The sequence below is a fragment of the Thunnus thynnus genome, chromosome 19 (assembly GCF_963924715.1).
Source record: "Thunnus thynnus chromosome 19, fThuThy2.1, whole genome shotgun sequence".
NCBI lineage: Eukaryota > Metazoa > Chordata > Actinopteri > Scombriformes > Scombridae > Thunnus > Thunnus thynnus.
The window spans coordinates 27829853-27853793 of record NC_089535.1 but is presented as its reverse complement, the minus strand read 5'-3'; the positions used below and the strand labels follow the sequence as shown (position 1 = coordinate 27853793).

Below are 23941 nucleotides of genomic sequence, written 5' to 3'. Positions count from 1 at the left end.
CTTAATGCACAACTGCATCAATCTCCTTTGTCTGATGTTATCATTGCCGCGTCTCAACGTGTGTCTTTGTGCACAGCAAAGGTTGGATTATGTGAGAGGCCGGTCCAGGGCCCCTGAGCCACAAATGCCCAAAAAGTTTGGACAGGTGATGCATTATCCCTGTGTTGAAATCTAATTTTAAGACTTTATTTTAGTTTATTTTGGTCACATGGTGTATATTCCTAAATTAAGTAATGTTTAATAAAATTTCTAAATGAATCAGAAAACAGTGGGCCAGATAATATTCTAGCATAGGGTTGGGGTGGGGGCCCCATTGCCCTTAACTGGATCACCAGCTTAATCCATGCCATGTGCACTGCCACACGCACTTTCACCAACAGATAGATTATCTTCAGATGTAAAGTGGTGCATATGATCTCACGCATGTATTTCTTCTTTATTAATCTTCATACATGAATTAATTGATCATACATGCTGTCTTTCTGCCCTCTAGTGGCTGTCAGGAAGTATGTCACTTTCTGTAGACCAGCAGGATTCACTGATGCTGCTCGGCCCTGGTCGCTGTGACTGACTATTTAAATTGACAATTTTATGGACAATAACGGTCCATGCAGTAGATAAGTCTATCTACAACCGTACATTTTTTTAAAAAATCTACCCGTATTGACAAGTTTAATAAATATAAATGTGTGTTCAGAGACTTATTGAGCAAGGGGGACCTGAAATGAATGTTTGTGAATGGCAGTGCAGTGAATGGAGCAGGGTGTTTTGGTAGGTTTAGGGTGGACACATTGAGCCCGTCACTGACACGCAGGTCGGCGTGGTGTCTGCCTACAGTGTTGCTGTGAAGACGGAAGTGACAGCAGGACTTCCCTCTGGCCAATAATTCAATCCTTTGGAAACAGTTACAGGAATACACCACCGCTTGCCCAGACATGTCTACCGCGTACAGAAACAGGTGAGACACATGAAAACATGTATTCCTGTGTCAGATGCGGGACGCACGGACATCAGAAACGTTTTGTAGCAGCTAGCATCTTAACCGCACAACTGGCTTTAACTTCAGTGTTAAGCTAGCAGCAACAACAGCTCAGCTAACCAAGCATAAGCTAAGTTTAGGTTTCATGCAAGAGTTGGTACCTCTTGCATGCTAATATGTGTTTGCTAGGTTAAAACGTATCATTTGAGGTCAAAAAGCGCTTTGCAAGCTGACTGTATACAGCAACTTCATCGTTTCAAGTAGCAACGCTAGCTCCCTGTTAGCACATCAGCTGACACATCACACTTCCTCAACAATGAGCTCTCATCTAGCGAGCTGTGTTTGCTGACTGTGTGCTTCTGACAGTGCAAAGGAGAAAACAAATGTAAATAATTTCCAAATAAACAGTTAAATTAGCGAATGACAGGTTAGTCAGACCAGGTTTCCGTGGAAGAACGGTTCGTGCTCAGTTTATAAGCATTGTTTGATCATTTTTCCCCCATGTAATTACCCTTTCCTCCGCTATAATTTGTTATTTTAACCCGCTAGCTGGTACATGTAAGAACAACTCACACTCCTTGATCGTACGTCTTTTGCATATCTCATCTTATTTACAAAGTGTTACTGTTTTTCCTCAAATGTAAGCTTTACTATCGCATGAAACTTTCCATCGCAACTCAGGTTTGACACTCATACAAATGCTTTTTCTTCTGGTTCAGAATGAGGTGGTTACATTAACTGGAACATGACTGTAATCAGGCTGCAGGTTCTTAGCAGATGCACTTCATAACTGTGTAATAGGATGATGTGGTGGTAAAAATATGTATTAGTTTAATAATACAGGATATAAACAATAAATATTACAAAGAATACTTTTAACAGACTACCTTGTTAATTAAATGGCACCCAAAGAAGAACTTATGGTACTTTAAAGAGATGCTACATCTGTATATAAATGTAACCCAATACCACAGTGCTGCAACAAATGCAATATTTATGAAACTTATCATATTCAGGTTTTGTGTGTCAAAGAGGTGTTGATGATCCTCCTCAGTCAATGTTGAAAATAGTTGTAGCAGAAGATCACAGGAATGCATTGACCTTTTAGATAGGTATATAAATGGTTAAACCCCCTGCTGCACACATTATCTAACAGCGCTGAGTGGAGGGCATGTTAAGTTAGAGGTAACACTGAGAGTGAGGACATGTGGAAGTTAAAGAAGAAGGAGAAATATGAAGATATTGTGCTTATATGACTCAGATCAGTCAGCCAGTACACATAGATGTTTCCAAACCATTTTTACTGAGGAATGTTTCCTCAGGTTTCCTCTGGTTGTGTTTGGTCACTGTGGGCAATATTGCAAATCAATAACGGGATTTTCCAGATATTTAGTTGCCTGTCTGGGTCAGCCAAAAAAACGGACATACCCATCTGCTTATTTTATCTATAAAAAGCTTCTCAAATGTTTAACAGAATTATTCTAAGTAGGATTAGAGTAATTATACACACATTACATGTTCCAAAAACATCTGAATATTCCTTTAAAATTCTCCAATTTAAGATTTAAGACTTTATGCCAGATAAAAACACCTCTTCTCTTAGACCATGTGTTAGCAATAATGAGTTGACGTCACGGTCACCGAGCAGTAATTCAGTAGGAAAATTGCTTCTAACTTGGTCTTTATTCTTTTTTTTTCAGAATACAGGAATTCAAAGTAGCCCTGAGTGAAGAGAACATAAACTTGAAGACACTGAGGGAGCTGTGCTTCAATGGTGATTATCACACCTCTGTTTTTAGCACCGGTAACATCAGTGTGGTGTGATATTTTATTGACAGTCCTTTCCTTTACTCTACTCAGGAGTCCCGTTTGAAGGAGGCATACGAGCACTTTGCTGGAAAGTAAGTCGCCCTGCCTCTGTGTTGTTTCACTGACCTTTTATGTGTGACACGTCGGGCATCATGCAAGAACAATTTTGTATTTTTCACATCTTTTACTTTCTCTGTGAGGTCTGCTCGTAACGTTGTTCCAAGTCAGATTCAGCAAACTGGTCATAAATCGCTCGTTTCAGCCTGATTAATGCGACCTGTACATAATCAACACCCCTCTGCTTAATTTGTGGGGCGAGTATCATTCACAAAATATGTCAGCCAAGGTTAAAAACTTCACACGCTGTAGAGCTACAAGTCCTGCTGTCAGAAATCAGCAGACCAAAACATGTAGCAGTGTCAGCAGCAGTGGTGTCATGGGACCTGGAAGAAAAAAAAAAAAAGTGAAAACATTACTACGGTTGTCAACGTCGTGTCACGACAGAACGCATTCCATTACAGAGGATTTTACACTGTCTGGTGCTGTAATAGAAGATGTCCGCCTGACCTGCATAAAGAACCTGAGACAGCTGTTGGAGTGTGAGAATTTTCTGTGCTTGTAGTTCCAAAACAGTGATAGCAATAAAATAAAAACAATCCTTAATAATTCTGAGTAACACAACTGTCTTTCCTCTGTAACTGGCTTGTTCGATAGGAGCACTTGGGGAATTTAGTTTGTACCTAAGAGAAAATTCTAAATGGCAAAAAAATTCGCCAATATGAAAAGTTTTCTTAAATCACCTTAACACACCTGAATCTGTTCCTATGATTGGTTCTTGCATATGTGCTGAAATCACATCTGATGAGCTCACACATGAAGACGAGCGATCACACAACAACAAATTCTTTCAGCATAATTTATAAAATAGCAAAGGACTGCATTTATATAGCACACACACACACACACACACTCATGGTGGATCTACCATGCAAACAGCTACCCCGGCTCGAGGCCTCAGTGTCTTTGCACAAGCACACTTCAACATGTGTCTACGAGGTGTCGGGGATCAAACTGAGCCACAGCTACCTCAAACATAATATTCACACGTTTCATTAACACTTATCCGACTCCTCATCAGGAGCAAACTACACACACTTTTCACAGAATACTTCTTTCTTTGAGAGTTTCTTAAAGGTAAAAATAACATCTTGACACCAGATTGCATGAGCTGGTAATGATGGCAGGATAGAAGATGTTCACCAAAAACCTGTAGATAATAGAAACTAGGTTTGTAAATAAAATCTGACATCAAAATGTCCATAAGACTATGAAGTGGTATAGATCTAATTATTGAAAAGTCTATTTTGTTCTGTTGTACATCTGAATGTATGGCTTTGTAAAATGTTCTGATCTGCGTTCTTGACTCTTTACAGATCCTTCTTAATTACCTACCTCTGGATCAGACATTATGGGACTCTTTCCTCAAAAAGCAGAGGTAAGTAGACCACCTTAAAGCCGTTGTAGCTTTGAAGACTTAAACCACACTGCTTTATTATTATTCAGAGAATCTTTTTTTTGGTATGTCAGGGGAACCACAACATCAGCTGCTATCAATCAGCATAGCAGATGACATTAGCTAATGTTGTTAGCTGACTAAAAAAAGCACAAAAAAAACCCCCCCCACCTACTTCAGGTGTGAGTCACCAAGCCCCATGCTGTTTATTGTGGAGTTCTCTCATGGTGACGCCGGCTGGGAAGAAACCACCACTGTCATTGTTTCCTCTACATGACTTGTTTATATCAGACCTGACAGAGGAGGACTCACTTCTGTTTGCACCACACAAAGGCGACTGTGACAGGCAATATGTTAATACATGTTTTTTTTGCTGCTGATTAGGGACACAGCTAATGATTATTTCAGTATTGATGAATCTGTTAATTATTCTTTTTGATTAATTGATTAATTCAGTCTATAAAGTGTCAGAAAATAGTGAAAAATGCCTGTTGCAATTTCCCTGAAATCCCAGATCCCAGAGACTGTTTTGTATATTTGCTTGAAATAATTACAGGATTAGCAAAATGCTTTCATTTTCTGTCAACTAATAGCCTCGGCACTACTATTGTTAATGTTACACATCAGTGATTTTTAATCCAGTATATGCCAAAAAAAACTCTCAAGGTATATTTTAAGTTTTTAACCTCATAAATTTCTTCTTCTTCAATTTTGTCTGTGTCTGTCACAGGGAGGTGTACTCCCAGTTCTTGAAAGAAATGATCATCCAGCCTGGTATCGCCAAAGCCAACCTGGGCCTCTCCAGAGAAGACGTGACTATGGAGGACCACGTGAGTCAAGTCTCCTTTGTTCTGTTGTTCTCTTTCCACATCAGTAATTAACCGCAGCCAGGCCTGATTCAATAAAGCTACATGCTGTGAGAAGTAGAGCGTACCTCAGTGACGGTCCTATCGGCTGCTTCGTTCTGTTTAAGCAAAGAGCAAGAAGCAGGAGAATGATTGTTGTATATGTGTGAAAGAGGCAGCGCGTAGAAGTCAGTTTTCTGGTGATTAGTCCTGTAGCACGTTTGATTGAACTACGGTCGAACATTCAACGCCATCATCACAGAGGAGGAGGAGGAGGAGGAGGAGGAGGAGGAGGAGGAGGAGGAGGAGGAGTAGTAGAAGAATGTGAGACCAGCCAGGTGTAATAGTCTAAACATGCATTTGTATGACTTGGCGGGGTTGACTGTTTAAAGTCCCAAATAGGCAAACTTGTGTGTGGACGTCTGTGTAACTGCTTCACAAACAGGTTAATCACTATTCATACCTCAAGTCATTTACTCTTCCTCAGTTGCATAAGCACCTTTTTAGCTGGAGGCATGGATCTAAGGATGGCAACGTCACTCTGGTCCAGACTCAGATACTGAGATACTACTGGATGGATTAGGATGAAATTTTGCACAGACATTTGTGGTCACTAGAGGATGAAACCTAATGACTTTGGTGATTCTTTAATTTTCTTGTAGCTCCACCATGAGGTTCACATTTGTGGGTTTTTTTTTCGTCTTTAAATTATTCTCTTGGGCAGATTTTGCCTTTATCACAGTGACAGTAGAGAGACGACAGGAAACGAACGGAGAGAGAGACAGTTGTGGTTATGTAGCCTGTGTCTTACCCTTTTGAAAATCATGTCATCCTTACCACTATGATGCCAGCTAGTCAAGAAAAAAAAAAAGATAAAGCTATAATAAGTAATTGATGAGTTGACTCTCTAGAGAAGATTTCTTTGTCTTCATCTGGTTCTTTTCTCACAGGCGTAACAAGTCTTCTATGATGGAGCAGTAGTCTGTTGTTTGATTTCTTTCAGCCTCTAAATCCGAACCCAGACAGCAGGTGGAATACCTACTTCAAAGATAATGAAATACTACTACAGATTGACAAGGATGTAAGGTATGACTCTTCTTTTAGCTTGTTTTTGATCATTTGTGATTATAAAATGGAGCGCAACCTGTCAGTGTGTGTGTGAATATGTAAGAAATACAATTCTTCCATTCTTTTAAAAGGATTCATTTTTAGTTCCTTTTTAAGCCAAAAGCTTATGTAATGCAAGTGACACATGAAGTAAATATAACAGGAGTGTTTTTGTGTTTTTCCAGGCGGCTGTATCCAGACATGGCGTTCTTCCAGCGTCCTACGGAATACCCTTGCCAACTTATCTTGGACCCCCAGAATGATTATGAGACGCTGCGTCGGCGAGTGGAACAAACCACCCTGAAAGCACAAACTGTAAATCGCAACCGCAGTGGAGTCACCAATGTAAGTGACTATCATTGTGTGTGTGTGTGTAGTGTCAGTAGGGTTTGGGAGCATTAAATGCTCCAAAGGACTAAAACTTTAAATGCATGATGTGTGATGTATAATATTGATGTCTGGTGGTGGCTACTGAGCAACTAGCAGGCTATAAGGGCAGAGGAATACAAATAGATGAAGCCCTCTCAGCAGACTAAGTTAGTAAAACAGCAATGAAATGGACATCACATCGCAAACAAAAACAGTACCAGTCAAAAGTATGTGCTGCTGCATATCATCAGCATTTTCTAATGTTTCGCAGAACAATGGAACCACTTTCTGCTAAACTGAATCTGTTTTCCCAGGTCAGCTCCCCTGGAAAGGCTTTGAACCTGTATCCATCTAATGAATATGAGGTGCTGCCCAATGGGAGTGAAGCACACTGGGAGGTGGTGGAGCGTATCCTCTTCATCTACGCCAAACTCAACCCCGGGATTGCCTACGTACAGGGCATGAACGAGATTGTTGGGCCGATTTACTACACCTTTGCCACGGACCCTAACAGCCAGTGGAAAGGTAGGTCCACACAGCTGAGGGTAATAACTTGTACCCCCACATTTACATTTTACAACCTTTAAGTAGTCAAATAGAAAAACACAAACACTGAAGATGTGAAATCATTAATCCGAAGTTTGAATCTGTATTAATAACAGCAACCAAAAGAACAATATGAACATTTGAAGACGTCTTAAACATTTTGCTATTTGTGCTGCTTTACTGTGCAGAGCACGCTGAAGCAGATACATTCTTCTGTTTCACCAACCTGATGTCTGAGAATAGAGACAACTTCATCAAGAGCCTGGATGACTCCCAGTGCGGCATCACCTACAAGATGGAGAGTGTCTACTCCATGCTCAAAGACAAAGACCTGGAGCTCTATCTCAAACTGGTAAATGTCCACGCCCATGTCTGGCTCATCCTCTCTTTCTTTCAGACCAATATGGAGGTTTGGAGCTGCTGAAGCGTACTCGCCATTTATTTTTTGCTGAGGTCTTGTTGCTCCCAGGAGAGCTCAGGCCCTGACTCCCCACTCAGTTTGTTTTACTCTTTACATTTGTACTGTCTCACTATCAGCTTATCAGTTACTGCAAATCACTTTGATGCCACTTTGGTGTCGACTCAAAGATCCGTTTAGTAGCTTATGAAACTTTCAAGCATTTAATGGTCTTCATTAGTGAATGGAACTGGGTCAGATGACCTAAGTGTGGTATTTTCAGTCACGGGATATCAAGTGATCAGAAAAGTAAATGCCTGCAGTATTATATATTCCATTTGCTGATAAAGACCATGAGATGCAGTTGAAAGCTCAGAAAAAGGTAGTTGGTAGACCTTTGAGCCCATTTTGTCACACAAACTATTCCAAGGTCAAGGTCATTTACTTTACTACAGTTCTCCATATAACGGTAAAATGTTCTGGCCACTAGAGAACAGTAACTTTATTGTCCTTAGACCAAGAAAAAAATCTATATTTGAAGTCCCCATGTGTGTTTTGGCATTAATATTGCTATGTCCTTTTTTTGTCCTTTCCACACAGGAAGAGCAGAACATCAAACCCCAGTATTTCACATTCCGCTGGCTGACCCTGTTGTTGTCTCAGGAGTTCCTCCTGCCAGACGTCATCCGCATCTGGGACACCCTGTTTTCTGACCAGGACCGCTTCCACTTCCTCATCCTGGTCTGCTGCGCCATGCTCATGTGAGCTGTTCAGATTGAGCTCCTTTTGTTCCTGCAATAAAGATACTTCTGTCTCATCATGTCAATCATGCTTTCTGTTGACTTCCTCTGTTCACAGACTTATCCGAGATAACCTACTGGCAGGAGACTTCACAGTTAATATGAGATTACTGCAGGTAAGGACCTTTACAGTGAAACATGAAGACCACAAGTATTTTAACATACAGTTGATTTTTCTTCCTGTTGTTCCTTTCAGGATTACCCCATCTCAGATGTCCACACCATCTTGACCAAGGCCAAAGAGCTGCAGGATAACTCCTAACCTGTTCGCTCTTTTCCTCCTGCCCCCTCTGCTCAGATGTGGTAGGTGGGAGCTCAAACATTTAAAAAAAAAAACATTGTCATGTCAAACATGTATGGTGGAAGGACTTGATCAATGAAGAGCTTGAACAGTTGTGTTGGGGAAAACCCAACATACTGCTTTTTAACTCGATGTCTGATGTTTGGTCAGTGGGGACTGGTCTGGAAACCTGGAGGACATGCCGAAACTATTGCTTCCTCCAAATGAGGAGGAGATGCCACTTGCTTCTCAATGCTTTATGGGAAAAGGCTACCTTGGTACGTGGTCGTCCTCCCCTCACTGCCATCTCTCCCATGGAGACTCATTGTGCTCAGATAATAATGATAAACATCTAAGGGAGAGGGAGCCACATTAATCCTACACTACCGATCTTAGTTTGCCATGAAAACATACCGGAAATGTTCAAATATGGAGCCAAGAATTTAACAAATATCCCTCAGCGACCACGTATGTAGTCAGATTCAGAAAATGTTCAGTTGGGTTGAGCAATAGTGCATGTTTGTTCTTTTAAGGGTTTTTTATTTTAATTTTTAGAAGTTGAACGTTTTTTAATGTATGGAACATGTATGCCTTATCTGTTTAATAATGATGTGAAACAGGAGACAGTATTCATGGGTCAATTTTCTGTCTGGATAAGATAAATATGAAGGGATGGGACTGGCCTATTGAATATTATATCAGTAACCATCTTAAAAGCATTATTTCTTGAGTATTGTGCCTTTTGTCTCATGATTAATTTAGATTAATGTCCTTGTGAAATAATAGTACTTTGACCAAACAAAATACTATTGAAAGAAGGGCAAAAACGTCAGAGGAAGCTGTTGTGCTTTTCACACTGAATATTATTTGCTGAGCTTTTTCTCTAACCTGGGTTTACATGTATCTCTATAGCAATTTACTGACAATAATTTATGCCATGGCCAATACTCATAGTTGGAAGGCAGTTTGAATGAGTTTTGGTACCGATATCAAATTATGCATTTTTTTGATACTTAAGATTATTTAATAAAAACTGGTTTTCCTACAAAACATGTAAGATGATGTTTAGACACAAGCAGCTGACAAACAACTTTGCCTAAAGGAAATAGTCTAAAATTGACAGAATGTTGATTTGAATTGTAAACTATCTGACCGGAGAATAACTTAAACAGATTACAATTCAGATCAGACATTCAATGCCAACAGTTTTGATGCTCTGTGCTATGGACATATTGTGGTCAACAACCTTAGATTAACTTTTGCTTCTTTTATTTGTTGGAGGAGCAAAGTAACATTTTGAATTTCCATTTAAAAGGAGGTACTGAGTAAAATGGAACTGGCCTAAGCCAAGTAATGCTCTTCACCCTGTGCTACTATCAACTTACAACACACCAAATAGAGGCTAAACCCTTAGCTGCCACATTGAAGGTTATTTTCTGATAACTGTACAGCGTTTTGTGCGTTATTAAATACTTAACACCTCAAACTCACCAACTGTATTCTTGCGTTTTGTCAACGCAACTCACATCGGTACGTTAATGACATACTGTAAGTGTCGAAATATGTGTTATCAATTAGATGTGTATGTGATAAAATTTGGTTGTGAATTGCAGAATCTTATTGGCTAGAGGGTTTAAATTATGTTCAGATAACTGCACAACCCTGACACAGCAGCCTTATCAGTGTTCATAATTAATACTCATTTGCTGTTAATGCTAGCTACAAACAGCTAATTAGCATAATGTCAGCTACAAATAGCTAGCATGATGTTGGATATTCTAGTGTGCTTGCCTCAGTAAAATGCACAGTAAAATACTAAGTCTTAATTTGAGGCTCTTGGGTTTAGCTATCCTAACGGCCAACTGCATTATTTCTTACTCTATTTACCAAGTAGCAGTTACTGGAGTAGAAATGAAAAGGAAGTAAGTGGTAACATTCAGTGTTGAAAAAGCTTCATAACTTGATTAGCATTAACATTAGCCTCTCCCTCTCCCCACTCGTCATCCTCTCTGTGAGCTTACACAGAAAAAGTGTAAAATTGAGTGACGAGCGAGTTAAAGTAGCATGACTGAACAACACAGTGTCGTTGTTCTAGACTCATCCTTTTTGACATTGGAAACAGGCCTGTTCTCGTTTGCTTTAGATGAAGTAAAACACTTGCTAACATGGAGATGATAGCTAAGCTAACCCAGAGCTAATTGTGCAGACTAACCTTTGGTTAAGCCTGATAATTTTCAGTGTGAATTACCAGCACAACTTGACATAAAGTTTTGATTCCCATCTCTTTGTTATTTTCTCTTCTGTTATCTTCAGTGTGGGGCAGACATGGCTTGATTAAGTGTAGTTTATAATTTGAATGTAAATGTGTATCTGCAAAGTTAAATCTAGCACTGCCGTAATATCCAGTCACAAGCTTGTTAAGTGTTGACAAGGTTAATTGGTGGGGAAACTGAAATGAAGTAATCTCAGAAACCTGTTAAAAAGCTAAAAACACTTATTGAATCATTGAATGCATACCAATATAATGGTATTCTATGTAGATATTTAATGAAGAGATCTCATATTAATATAAACAGGAGGACAGGCAGGAATTCTTGCTGAAGAGGTTATTCATTCTGTCTCATCTCATCACCTACATGCCTGAAATGGTAATAGACACCATTTCAGGGTAACTGAAGTATTTCTGTAATATATAATTTATATCATTTTCATAAACACTCCTTAGAAGTGGGATGGGATTTCCCCTGTCTGTTTTTTTTCTGCTATCTAACCTTTTAAGATCAAATTTTACTTGAGCATCATAGTCAAAACACACTATTGAAATGTAGTCTTTAATATTTTTGAGGGTTGTGTGTGTGGAAGCTCTGTTTACTTTTAACATACAGTATGTAATACAGTGCTTTTAAAAATGTGTTAACAAGCTGCTCAAAGAACACATTTATTTGTGTGGGGGGGGGGGGGGTTATGTCAGAAGTGCTCTGTTATCGTACCTGAAAAGGATATTCTTTAAAATTGTCAAGTAAAAAATTGCTCAACATCTCATAACAACAAATCAGGATTGCTGTCATTCTCTATTTCCTTTTGAGTAATTTTCTCAGATTTTTAAATAGTTTTTTGTTGCTAAAATCAGTAAATCCCAAAGCATTTAACAACATCTGGGAAACAGCTGCTTTATTGTAATGACCGCTTTTATTAATTTAAATAAATATGAAAATTCAATCTTGTACACCAATCCTTGTTATATAACACTAACTATATGTCATTCAAGAGGCTTAGATGAAAATTGAGTTAAATGATGGATCAGCAATTAATGTTTCAGTCATGTAAATATTCAATCCAGGAGTGACAGCACCTCACTTGAATATGATTATAAAAATAAGCAGCTAAATAGCCCTTATTACAATGAATAAGATATTATGTTTAGACATCTATATCCACCACAAATGTCCACAGTATTCTGTTCAGTTTGAGAGAGCGTGATAGAGCAAGTATTCTAAGACCAAAACAAAAAGACGTTTTGCATTTGAAAGTGTTTTTATCATGTGCAGAAGTTTGGGATGAATATTTTTTGAGGGACTGTTACTAATCGATGGCACCCACACATTATAATGTGTATTTATTTATATCCTGATGGTTGTGTGTATGTGTGTGTGTGTGTGTATGTGTGTGTGTGTGTGTGATGGGGGGAGGGATGATGTTCATTATACTCTTTATGTCTTATGTCAGTTATTTGCATGGTTCCAATTTTTGTAAGCACATTTTTGTAATGTCTCCAGTGTTAAAACTTGTATATATGTTTTTACATGTTTGCAGATGTGCATTAAAATGAATGATGGTATAAATCAAACGTCTTTTGTTGTTAAGTGGTGTGAATAAGCTAATAATTACTGCAAACCAGCAATAACCCAAACAGAAATATCTTTGTTGTTTTAATTGATATTTGTACAAATGCCTCATGAAATATAACGTTCTAAGATTATCTGAATTAAAGTGTGTATAAATGTGACTGCAGTGTTGCACGGTGCATACTTTGGATATTATGATACAGACATTATGTCCTCATTGCAGACAAGACATGAGTTTAATCTGATTTCCACATATGGTCCACTTGGTTAGAGAACTCCAGTAATTGAACTGTCTCTCTGCTGGATGTTTTGACTTGTTAAACAGGTGTAAGTAACAACAGTCATACTGGCTGCATTCAATTTAGGTGTGCTAGTGCCAGGTCCTGCTATTGTGCATGCTAGCTAACTGGGGTGACTTACTATTAGACCTATTAGACTATTTTGTGACCACTCAGCAATACAGACATTTTTCACAGCATTTTGACTTACCATCGCAGACAGGAACAGGTGTAATTAATAACATTAACAATGGCTGCATTCCATTCAGGTTTACCAGCTGTAGTGGCATGGCTTAATAGGATACTTGAATGTGATGGAGCCATTTTTAATTCATGTTATTAGTTGCACTTGTATGGCAAGTCAAAATATTTCCCACATGAGGAGGGGGTGAGAGATTTCATTCTTGGGCCTGTGTTACACTGTATTGTGTGACCACTCAGAATCTGTTACCTGATTAAATATAGACATTTTTCACAGCATATACTTTGACTTACCATTACAGGAAAACCACAGCTGTCACTAATAACATAAATAGTTGCTGCAGCATTTTGTCACTAGTTACTAGACCCTGTTGTTGTCCGTGCTGAGGTACTGACATGGCTTAATGTGGCACTTGAATATAATGGATCCCTCTTTAATTAATCTTCATCTTAAAAGTAACTAAAGCTGTTAAATAAATGTAGTGGAGTAGAAAGTACAATGTTTACCTCTGAAATGTAGTGGAGTGGAAGTATAATGTAGCATCAAATGGAAATACTCAAGTAAAATACGAGTACCTCAAAATGATACTCAAGTATAGTACTTGGCTAAATGTACTTAGTTACTTTCCACCACTGCATGAAACGATGTTTTACTTTGTTGTGATGAACGCAACTCAAGTCCCGCCCACAGCACATTGAGCCAATGGGAAGACGTGACAGTGCAGCGTGACAGTGAACGTCTGAGGTAAGCAGCTTCATATAGACACTCGATAAAAAACGTTATGGCGGTCTGTGTACATATGTATGACCACGTATATAAGCTCATTCCGCCCTTTCGCTGATGTAACAATTCATAGAAGAGGCTGAATATATTCTATATTGTGTGTGAGCACATTAAAATCCATACAAACAAACTAGCACATATTGCAGTGGCTGCAGCTAGCTATACGGGTATGTCAATGGGGCAGCTTCGGCTCAACTGTCAGACCTCAGTTAAGTTATATTATTTCTTGTCGAAAGTGCTGAACAGAACAAGATGCACTGGCTGGACCGTTATCCTCCTCCAACACTGGGTGGATTTAATTGGAGGACATTGTGTGTCAGTGATTTAATAAGAAATTGGTGGCACAGAAGAATGACTGATAATGTTAACAAACACATTGGTGGAATAAGGAGAACCATAGTGTTGCAGGTGCAGGGCTATAACTAAGATTTTAGAAACACTAGTTAATATCATGAGTTAAAAGTTCTCCTAACTCCCCACCTACCAAGAGAAAGTCCATTCACTTCTGCAAGTTTTATTCAAAAGGTTTCAAAATTCCTTTGAAATTTAACTGCTTATAAAGTAAACATAACTACCTACACTAAAATAATACTCAGAACTGTGTCTCTACTTCCCCTCTAACAACATCGTAAGAAGTTCCAGACTAAAGCATTACTGTTTTATTCCTAGCATGAAGGTGTAAATGCTAATTCAAAGCCCTCTCCACCCTGCCAGGAATGAAATTCTGGTGGATAACATTGGTTTTATTTCATATGTTTCTATTTTGTTGGTCTTTACGTAGTTAATAAATAAACTACAATGTAGTAAATCTGCTTGTGTGGGTAAACTACCAGTGTCAGAACTCAGGTCTTTAACTTCTCTTGATTCGAATAAAGACCTCGTTCTTGTGTTTTGTCTCCAAGGTAATTCTACTACAATCCTAAAACAGCTATTAAATTTCATTCTACTGTATGTGCTCTTAAAAAGTCTTAATTTAACTTGGTGAAGGCTGCAGAAACCCACATGAAACTGTTGTCCAATGACATGATAATTAATTGAAAACAAAAACTGATGTGGGAGAAAATAAGGAAATTATGGATACAATATCTAGGGTGAGCCAGTTAGGCTACTTTCTAGTGAGTAAGTAGCTCCTTAGGCAACTTGTTCCAATGTCCAAGTTCAACTTTTTTCGTCCTTGGGATGGTCAACAGCTTGTCAGTAGATCTATGCCTTGTAGTGAAGGGGCCAAGTCATATCTATATGTATGTGTCTGTTGAAAGAGTTTGAAGGGAAAAGAGTTCTGTTTAAGTCTCTCCTGCTACAGAGTGGTGAGTATTGTGCATGCATCAGGTAGTATAATAGACAGAGAGTAGTAAAGTGACATTTTAACAATGTTGGCTGTTCATTTCCTGTTACTGTCACTATCATCTGATTAGATACAGTATACACAGTACAAAACAATACAGCATAACTGCTATAGTAGAGACCTAGTAAATGTTACTACATGCTTGAAAGTAAATGCTGCTCAGCTTTCTGACAGCTGAATGAGGGAGCTCTGCGGCAGTATGTTTCTGTCACAGTCTGACACGTGCTTTCTCTGCAGTGATCGATCAGTTGTACATAGCTGTGTGGAAAATGACAGAACTACTTACATCCATCTTTTTGCTGTCATTAATCTAACCCATTATATGATTAGGAAATGTTGTTATATACTGCTGAGAAATACCAGATCATCCCTGCTGGTTTTCCATCATACTTTCATACTTAATCCAGTATGATCCTGTGGTGGAAAATTCATGCGTGATGTAATTATTTTAAAATGATGTGTTAAGGGGTCATATAGCAAATGTGAAAGCTAAATACATATATGCAATATTGTTTTAATTATGTGTATGATAAAGCATTGCTGTGGGCATTGGAAGTATGATTGTGCGGGGAGTGTTTTTCATATTCCACAGGGTATAATGATTTGTGCGTTATTTTTCTTGTGTGTTTAGTGGAAAGTACAGGACATTCTGTCTCTCTCAATATTTAGTTAGACGAGACACAGAGACACATGAGCAGATTTCAGACACTGTTGTTTTTTTTGATTGCTAGCCTATTAAAATCTAGGGTGTTGTTGTAAGCTTTGTTAAGAACCAATGAGGTGATTGAATAAAAATCGGTGATGTGTATAAGTATTACTGGATTTGTTTGTCTAGTTCAGTTGCTCTGCGCAGATGAACTCTTTAACTTCTCTTGATTCGAATAAAGACCTCGTTCTTGTGTTTTGTCTCCAAGGTTAATTCTACTACAATCCTAAAACAGGTATTAAATTTCATTCTACTGTATGTGCTCTTAAAAAAATCTTAATTTAACTTGGTGAATGCTGCAGAAACCCACATGAAACTGTTGTCCAATTTGTACATATTCTAGGAGGGATTTGTCAAATTGAGGACAGCTAATAGCATGTTACTAGTTGGATGTGTCATCATTAAATGTAGCATGTCTGTGTGTGACTCTTTTGTCTGTGACTCTTGTGTTCACAGGTTTGTGCCATGAAGTACTGTAGTACTCGGGGTGGGGTCCATGGATGGAACTTCAGGGATGTGCTGTTTTCAGGTTACGCTCCAGATGGGGGGATGTTCATGCCGGAGAGCGTCCCTGCGCTGAGCACTGAGACTCTGAGGGGCTGGAGGGGGCTTCCATACACCAAAGTGGTGGTTGAGGTCGCCTCGCTGTTCATCCCCTCTCATCTGATCCCCAGAGAGGACCTGGAGGGTGAGCCGGGGAAATATTCCCTATCATTGTAAATTTATATGATTTGATTAATGATTTATAAAGAGATATCATATGTCTGGCTTTGTTATTGCATTTTTTTTTTTTGTGTAAGATGCATCATGTGACCTCAAATAGCCATGATTTACACTTGCTCTCTACTGAATTTAAACCTTTAGGGGCCATACCAGTGGTTTAGCATGTTTTAGCTCATTAACTACACATCACATATGGGCTACACATATTTGTTTGCATCACAGCTAGCAATTTTGTAAACTACACTTGCTGTATTTTAGAAGTATCAATGTATTTTTTCTACCATTTCAAGCAGCTGTTGGTTTCCATTACATGGAAATAAATACTGCCTGGAAAGAACTATATGCATTCAAAACTGGTCTTCAAAAATTGAAAGTATGAATGATTAAACTGACTAAAGAGGCATTGTACACAGGTATGATCCTTTAATATTAAAGGAGAACATTAAGCAGAGAAATGAAAAACTATTCCAATACACCAAGAAGGTGATCTCTTCTCTCTCATGTCCCTGTCCCAGCCCTGGTGGGTACAGCCCTGTCTGGATTCTCAGTGCCTGAGGTGGTCAGCATCGCCCGGTTGAAGGATGGTCTGTCAATCCTGGAGCTCTTCCATGGAGACACCTTGGCCTTTAAGGACCTGGCTATGACCTGCACTGTGCACTTCCTCGACTACTTCCTGCAGAAGGAGAAGCGCAGGGCTACTGTTCTTGTAGGTAAGAAAACAACACCCATAAAGCAATGTGATAAAACTAAGGAAAAGGTTTTGCAACCTTTTTGCATCTGGTTGAGTATAAAATTTACAAATCAATTTACAGTGAGTGGTACAGCAGAATAAACACATAACAATTCCTACAAATTACTTGTCAGTGTTTGTTCATTCAGAGGTGTTACCTCAGCTCTCTTGGGTCTATTCAGCTCTGATGTTTATGATAGGGGGTGTAAGTTCAGGCCTCACAGCCAGTGTAACAACACAGATAAAAGACATAAGTTCAAACATCCTCACTGTTACCTGCAGAGAATCATTTACCTCATCATGTGCTGCTGGGTAGGAAAACTGCTGAAAGCACACACACACACACACACACACACACACACACACACACACACACACACACACACACACGACAGGTGAATAAAAATAAAGCCACTGTGGTACTGGGGTGTAAATTGTCTTTTAAGATGCACTGCCAGTAGTCAGTTAGACAATATACTGTGTCGAGTAGTATGTTGTGCATTTTGCAGTTTACAGTAAAAATCTGTAATTTTACCTTTTGTGAAAAAAATGCAAATGAACCGTAATAAACTGCAATTCTTTTGGAAGTATTTTACCGTAAAAGTAGAAAAATAACAGTTTTATGCTGTGTTTATAAAAACTGTAACAAACTGTTAATTTCAGCAACAGCAAGACACCATTAATTTTACAGTAAATTAATGGCAACCCTGCTGTCAGTTCTTTACCGTTTTTTGACGGAAAAATCTTTAACAGTGTAGATCAGGCAGTGTATAAACAAAGATTCACTGTATGGCCAAAAAAACAGGGACATATCAGAAGTTAAGAGTGTTTTTAGAGTGCTTCTGTGAACACTCTGAAATTTTGACACGTTTACCAAAACAGTACTCAAGAGTGAGTGCAGGTTCACACCATCAAGACTATCATGTCACAATGCTGAATACAATTTAAAGTAACTTTAAAGTGTATTTAACTGCAAGCTGTACTGTATATTAAAGGGGACATATTCTGCAAATGTCTAGGTCTGTATTTTTATTCTGGGGCTCTACTGGAATATGTTTGCATGATTTAAAGTTCAAATAACTCCTTATTTATCTTATATTGGCCCTTTATGCGGCCCCTCCATTCAGCCTCTGTCTGAAACAGGCTGTTTTAGCTCCTGTCTCTTTAAGGCCCCCCTTCCAAAGAGCCCACTCTTTTCTGATTGGACCAGCTCCGGAGCCTAAGTGAACAAACAATAGCTGCAGGATTTAACTTCTTTTTCTCATATTTTATTGGAAATGGAAACTTCTCAAATGCATGTGAACTGTACATGTTCAAGCCAAAGGCCACAAATTGATGGCCATTGGTGGGCATGCGTGAACAGTCTGATGTCATCATGAGGAGGAAGTAGAGGTAACATTCCAAAAGAAGCGTTCAGGGCGGGGTGAAGCCCTGGCTTTTGACTTGCTGGGGACATTTTTACATACTAACATTCACTTCCTGTTTTGGACCACTGACCATGTTTAACATTCAACATCATAACAGTATATAAATAACAGAAAAATCACAGAAAGCATAATATGTCCCCTTTAAAAATCACAAAGAGCAGATGCTGTAAACCACATAATAGAACTGTGTGGTACTTAGGATTGTTGAGCACAAAAATAAACCAGCATTTATTTGTTCAGTCAACAATCTGAATTTTCAGCTTGCTGCCGTTCATGATTCGTGTCACAAGGTGGGAGTCAGTTTAACTTTGAATGATTTAGCTGCTGCTGTGAGACAGACCCTGCCCTTAAGCACAAAATAGTTTCATGAGTATGCACATCATCTCTGTATTAGACTCATGACTGGTTAAAAACAATAGAAGATTAGATTAACTTTATTGTCAGTATCAGTACACTGAAAAACAGTTTAACACCCTACCAGACAGCGCAAACCATAACAAAAGTGCATATAGAGATATATACTGTATATAAAGATGAAATAATGTATAGAATCAACTATGGACTAGTAGGGTAGTGGTAGGAAGAAGGGATGTGAAAACAAACATGACAAAGTACTATTTCAGCCAGAGGAGATTTATATATAATAGTCTGAAGACAAGGAACCTGTACACACCTTATCACTGTGATTAACCCATTCACACTCCCCTGAGTTTGGTGATCAAATATCCTGAAGCACCAGACCTTCCTTTAAGCCACAAGACTATACACGGATAAATGTTCTGAATCTGAATCTGTCCACTCATATTCTTCCTCTCCAGGTACATCAGGAGACACTGGTGGCTCAGCCATCCAGAGCGCAAAAGGTCTCTCTGGGTTGGATGTGGTGGTAGTTTACCCCCGAGGACGCATCACCCCAGTCCAAGAGAAACAAATGATCACCTGCCTGGAGGATAATGTCCATGTGTTTGCAGGTAAACTTTAAGAAGCTAAAGGACTAGTTGCTGTTCTTTAACCAAAAAGCCACCATTTTTCTCTTGAAACAATGATTCACCATCAAATATGATGTGTTTCTACTGACCTGTGTCCACAGCGGACGGCTGTTCAGATGACATCGACCAGCCTCTGCGCCGTCTGTTTGCCGACCAGGAGCTGGTTCAGTCTCACAGCCTCATGAGCCTCAACTCAGTTAACTGGTCTAGAGTCATGATCCAGCTCGCCCACTTCATCTATGCTTACTTGCAGCTCAGTGGTATGGAGCAGGTCGAGGCTGACACAGCCCTGCCTGAGCTGGAGGTGGTGGTGCCCACTGGAGGGGCAGGCAACATCGCAGGTAGGCTGAATGCTGCTGGTAAGGGATTGGATTAAAGGATTACTGCCCCAAAAATCTATCTTTTGAGCGGTTTCTGTGGATGTTTTGGTACTTCTTTTTGCCATGATTCAGTTGAATACAAGCTGACCACATCCTCTAAAAGAACAAGGTACAAACTTTTCACAGAGCCACTTTGGTGCTCAAAAGAAAGATTTTGGGTGGCGTATTCCTTTAAGTACAATAAATCCCTGCATTAGGCAGCATTTCTTTATCTGTGGCCTTCAGGAAAAAAAACTCAAGTTCTCATTTTTATTTATTTTATTATTATAATATTTCTATCATTTTTATCACCAGCGTTGATTAATGTAGCAATCCTTTTTGCAATTGATCATTTATTCTATCAAATAAGGACAAACGCCCCTCACACAAGTTACATAAGTTACTAAAGCCAACGTTCAAAAAATCTAGTTTCACTAGCAAGGCCCACACCATCAACAAAATGCGTTTGGATGATTTATTAAGGAAAACAACTGATGTGCATAGTTCTTCTGGTTGCTTGACTTGAGTTGGCTGCTGCGGTTACTGGAAGTGGACAGAAGGGTCCCGGATGATGTAGGCTGCTGGTATTGGTGTTGATAAACTTACAACCCGGTGCTTATAACGGCAGACGTTACCGAAGTGACTTTAGATTAGTTTTATTAGTAACTGGCAACCAGGTGCGCATAACGATGGAAGTTACAAAAGTGATGTTAGATTAGTTCTATTACTAACTTGCAACCCGGTGCATGTAACGGCAGACGTTACCGAAGCAACGTTAGATTAGTTGTATTAGCAACTTGCAACCTGATGCACATAATGATAGATCTCACTGAGGTGACGTAAATGAGTAACTGGCTTGCTGGTGCCAGTAATTATGAATGTTATTAGAGTGACGTTATAGTTGGATTAGTAACTTGTGACCCGGTGTGTGTGAAGACAGACATTATTGAAATGATGTTTTATTAGTTGCATTATTAACTTGCAATCTGGAGCACATAATGATAGAATTTAATGAAGTTACATTGGATTAATTGTATTAGTAATTTGCAACTCTGTGCAAGCGACGGTAGGCATTACCGAAGTGACATTAGATTAGTTGTATTAGAAAGAGGCTATAACTGTTGCGTCCATGGTTTTTGGGATCTGCTGGGAAGCGGAGAGTCACATTAGGGGAGCATGAGTGGAGGTGCCCACAAGGCCGGTATGTGCACCGCTGAGTGCAGCGGCTCTGTTGGGACGCTCGGCTTTGGTCTGACTGCTGTGTCGTGGCTGGAGGAGAGCTGGTTTCAAACGAATCTTCATCCAAATCGGACGTGTTGATCTGCAGTTCGTGATCCATGGTGAGTTGACTTTTGAATCGAAATTCCGACGTTTGTCCGAGTTTTTTATAATGTAATCATGCGATAAGGTGAGGAGTGCGGTTTTGTCTGTCAAGAAATCTGAGACAAAACGGCTGATATCTGATGGTAGCTGGATCTTATTTCTGAGAATTGAGACTGAGACCACATGTACGTGAAGCGCAGAATACGAGAGCGGAAGAAGAGGAGAGGGTTAGGTGGTATTTATAGGAATGCCGGAAGTGGCGTGGTTGAGGTTTGGTCCTGCTCCTGAAACTGCTCAATAGCTTCAATAGTTGACAGGAAATGGAAATACTAACTTTTAGCTGAAGAAGGATTTAGTATTAGAGCACTACCAAAGTAGGGTTTTTGAGACCAATACCAATATCAACGTTTTAGAGCGTAATCAAATAATCCAAAAATCATATGTACATTTTTATAACATTTTATTCTTGTTACATATTGATATATCTGTGACGAGCTTAAATCTGCCCAGCCAATGTATCAGTCAGGCTCTGCAAATGATTGAAATGGAGAAATCGACTACTCAACTTTTGTTTCTTCTTCTTTTGTTCTGCCTCTGTCTGTGTGTGTCTCAGGTGGTTACATTGTAACACAGATGGGATTGCCCCTGAAGCTGGTGGCCATGGTGAATGCTAATGACATAGTGCATAGGACCGTCACCACTGGAGACTTTTCCATGGCAGCTAATGTCAAACAAACACTGGCCCCTGCCATAGACATCCAGGTACTGTAGATACACATTCCACAGTGACAGCTACTCGTGTCAGTGAGACTGTTAGAGATGTCATCCTGAAGATCACTTTTATAAGATCATGACATCCACACATAGCTTGAAATGACTGTGAATGACAAAGAATTTTTATACCAATGAACAAAGTTTTGGTTCAGATTTCTTGTGTGTGTCACACTGCTTGATGTTTGGCCTGCAGGACCCTTACAACATGGAGCGAGTGTTCTGGCTGCTGCTCGGAAAAGATGGTGCTTTAGTGAAGAACATGATGGAAGAGTTTCAGAATTCACATAGACACTCTCTGCCTGAATATCACCGCAAACTGGTACCAGTCATTCAAGTTTTACTGCACCTATACATCCAGGCCTGCTTATTCTCTGTCTGTTTAGACACAGAGATACTTAAATGATCTGTCCCTCTGTTGTTCTTATAGTTGTCACAGTCTTTGTCTACTGGAACAGTGACTGATGAAGGGATCCTGGAGACCATGAGGAGATGCTGGGAGGACAACCAGTATGTGCTGTGTCCTCACACAGCTGTGGCTGTATGGCATCACTACAACTGTCCTCACAGCCCTGGACTTAACAGGTCAAACACACTGTATTCATCTATGTATTTACATACACACATGGCTGGTTATCACTTTTAGCAGCTTATTTACACAAAGCCAGTGCACACAGCAGAGTTTGATGCCCAAAATTGCACAAAGCTGTCTGTTTCTTTCTTCAGACTCTGGAAAAATTAAAGGGTAATTCTGGCTTATTATTTCTTTGTCTTATTATTGTAGTTTTGGACATCATTTCTTTTATTTATGATAATATTCTTAAACAGGGCCTATGCTCATTTTCAGCTCTGTATTTTTATTCTGGGACTCTACTAGAGTAGTTTTGCATGATTCACAGTTCAAAAAACTCCTTATTTATCTCATACCGGCCCTTTATTCAGCCCTTCAGTTCAGCCTCTGTCTTTAACAGGCAGTTTTAGCTCCTGTCTCTTAAAGGCCCCCCTCCCAACTCTGTTCTGATTGGCCAACTTTTCGGAAGCCCGCTAAGTCACGTTACGTTGCCGCTGTGCAAAGGTCTCATCGGACTTCTAACTCTCTTATTGCAGGTGTTATATTGCCACAGCATCTCCAGCCAAGTTTCAGGCAGCAGTGCAGAGGGCCGGTCTGACCTTTCACCTACCAGAGGCAGTGCGGGTGTTGGATAAGTTGGCAACACGTTATCAGAACCTGGAACGGAGCCTGAACTGGTGCAAAGACTGGGAGGACAGACTGAGAGAGAAAATCCAGTCTGTGAGCTCAGCCAGGAAAAACGGAGTGACTTATTACAACTGATTTTAAGTTTGTATCAAACTGGAAAATAGAGTTATGGTCAGGTGACTCTGGCAGATTGTCCTTGATCTATGCACTTCCTTATCTAGCTTTAGTAAATGATGTCGATGGGAAAGGCTGTTTGTCTTTGATGGACTTTGGTTTGTAGTGTCAGACAACTTTACTTTGTATTTCTACATCAATGTCATTCACCACAAACCAATTGACTATTCACAATGTTCCTTCTTCTTTCACAACTTTAACACAAATGCAAAAAAATGTATGCTAAAGAATAAAATTAAGCCATTTCTGTGAGTCCATTTGTCTCAAAAACAATAAAAAGACAAATTTTTAAAAAGTTTAATTGTCTCAGCACAAACTTACTATAGCGCCTACTATTTTATAAATGAAGTGTCTATAACTGTTTTACATTTACCCTTCAGAAATACACTAAAGGGAAGCAGAACACACCACGTACGCTTTTAAAAGTTAGTATTTCTCTAGCT

The 23941-nt window shown here is 39.4% G+C and overlaps 2 protein-coding genes across 2 annotated transcripts; both read left to right on the top strand.

Annotated features, from left to right (window-relative positions):
- Positions 1 to 535: 535 nt before the first annotated feature.
- On the top strand, positions 536 to 12651 carry tbc1d13 (TBC1 domain family, member 13). Its single transcript, XM_067574052.1, has 12 exons — positions 536 to 958; positions 2680 to 2753; positions 2840 to 2880; positions 4222 to 4283; positions 5032 to 5131; positions 6150 to 6232; positions 6439 to 6598; positions 6937 to 7147; positions 7357 to 7520; positions 8166 to 8326; positions 8424 to 8481; positions 8562 to 12651. The coding sequence occupies exons 1-12, from the start codon at positions 936 to 938 to the stop codon at positions 8625 to 8627; spliced, it is 1203 nt and encodes a 400-aa protein (XP_067430153.1). The 5' UTR covers positions 536 to 935; the 3' UTR covers positions 8628 to 12651.
- Positions 12652 to 15930: 3279 nt separating this feature from the next.
- Positions 15931 to 23795, top strand: thnsl2 (threonine synthase-like 2). The gene is made up of 9 exons (XM_067574550.1): positions 15931 to 16039; positions 16261 to 16492; positions 17043 to 17237; positions 19503 to 19655; positions 19775 to 20014; positions 21969 to 22117; positions 22323 to 22448; positions 22557 to 22711; positions 23234 to 23795. The coding sequence occupies exons 2-9, from the start codon at positions 16270 to 16272 to the stop codon at positions 23457 to 23459; spliced, it is 1467 nt and encodes a 488-aa protein (XP_067430651.1). The 5' UTR covers positions 15931 to 16039; positions 16261 to 16269; the 3' UTR covers positions 23460 to 23795.
- Positions 23796 to 23941: the final 146 nt, after the last annotated feature.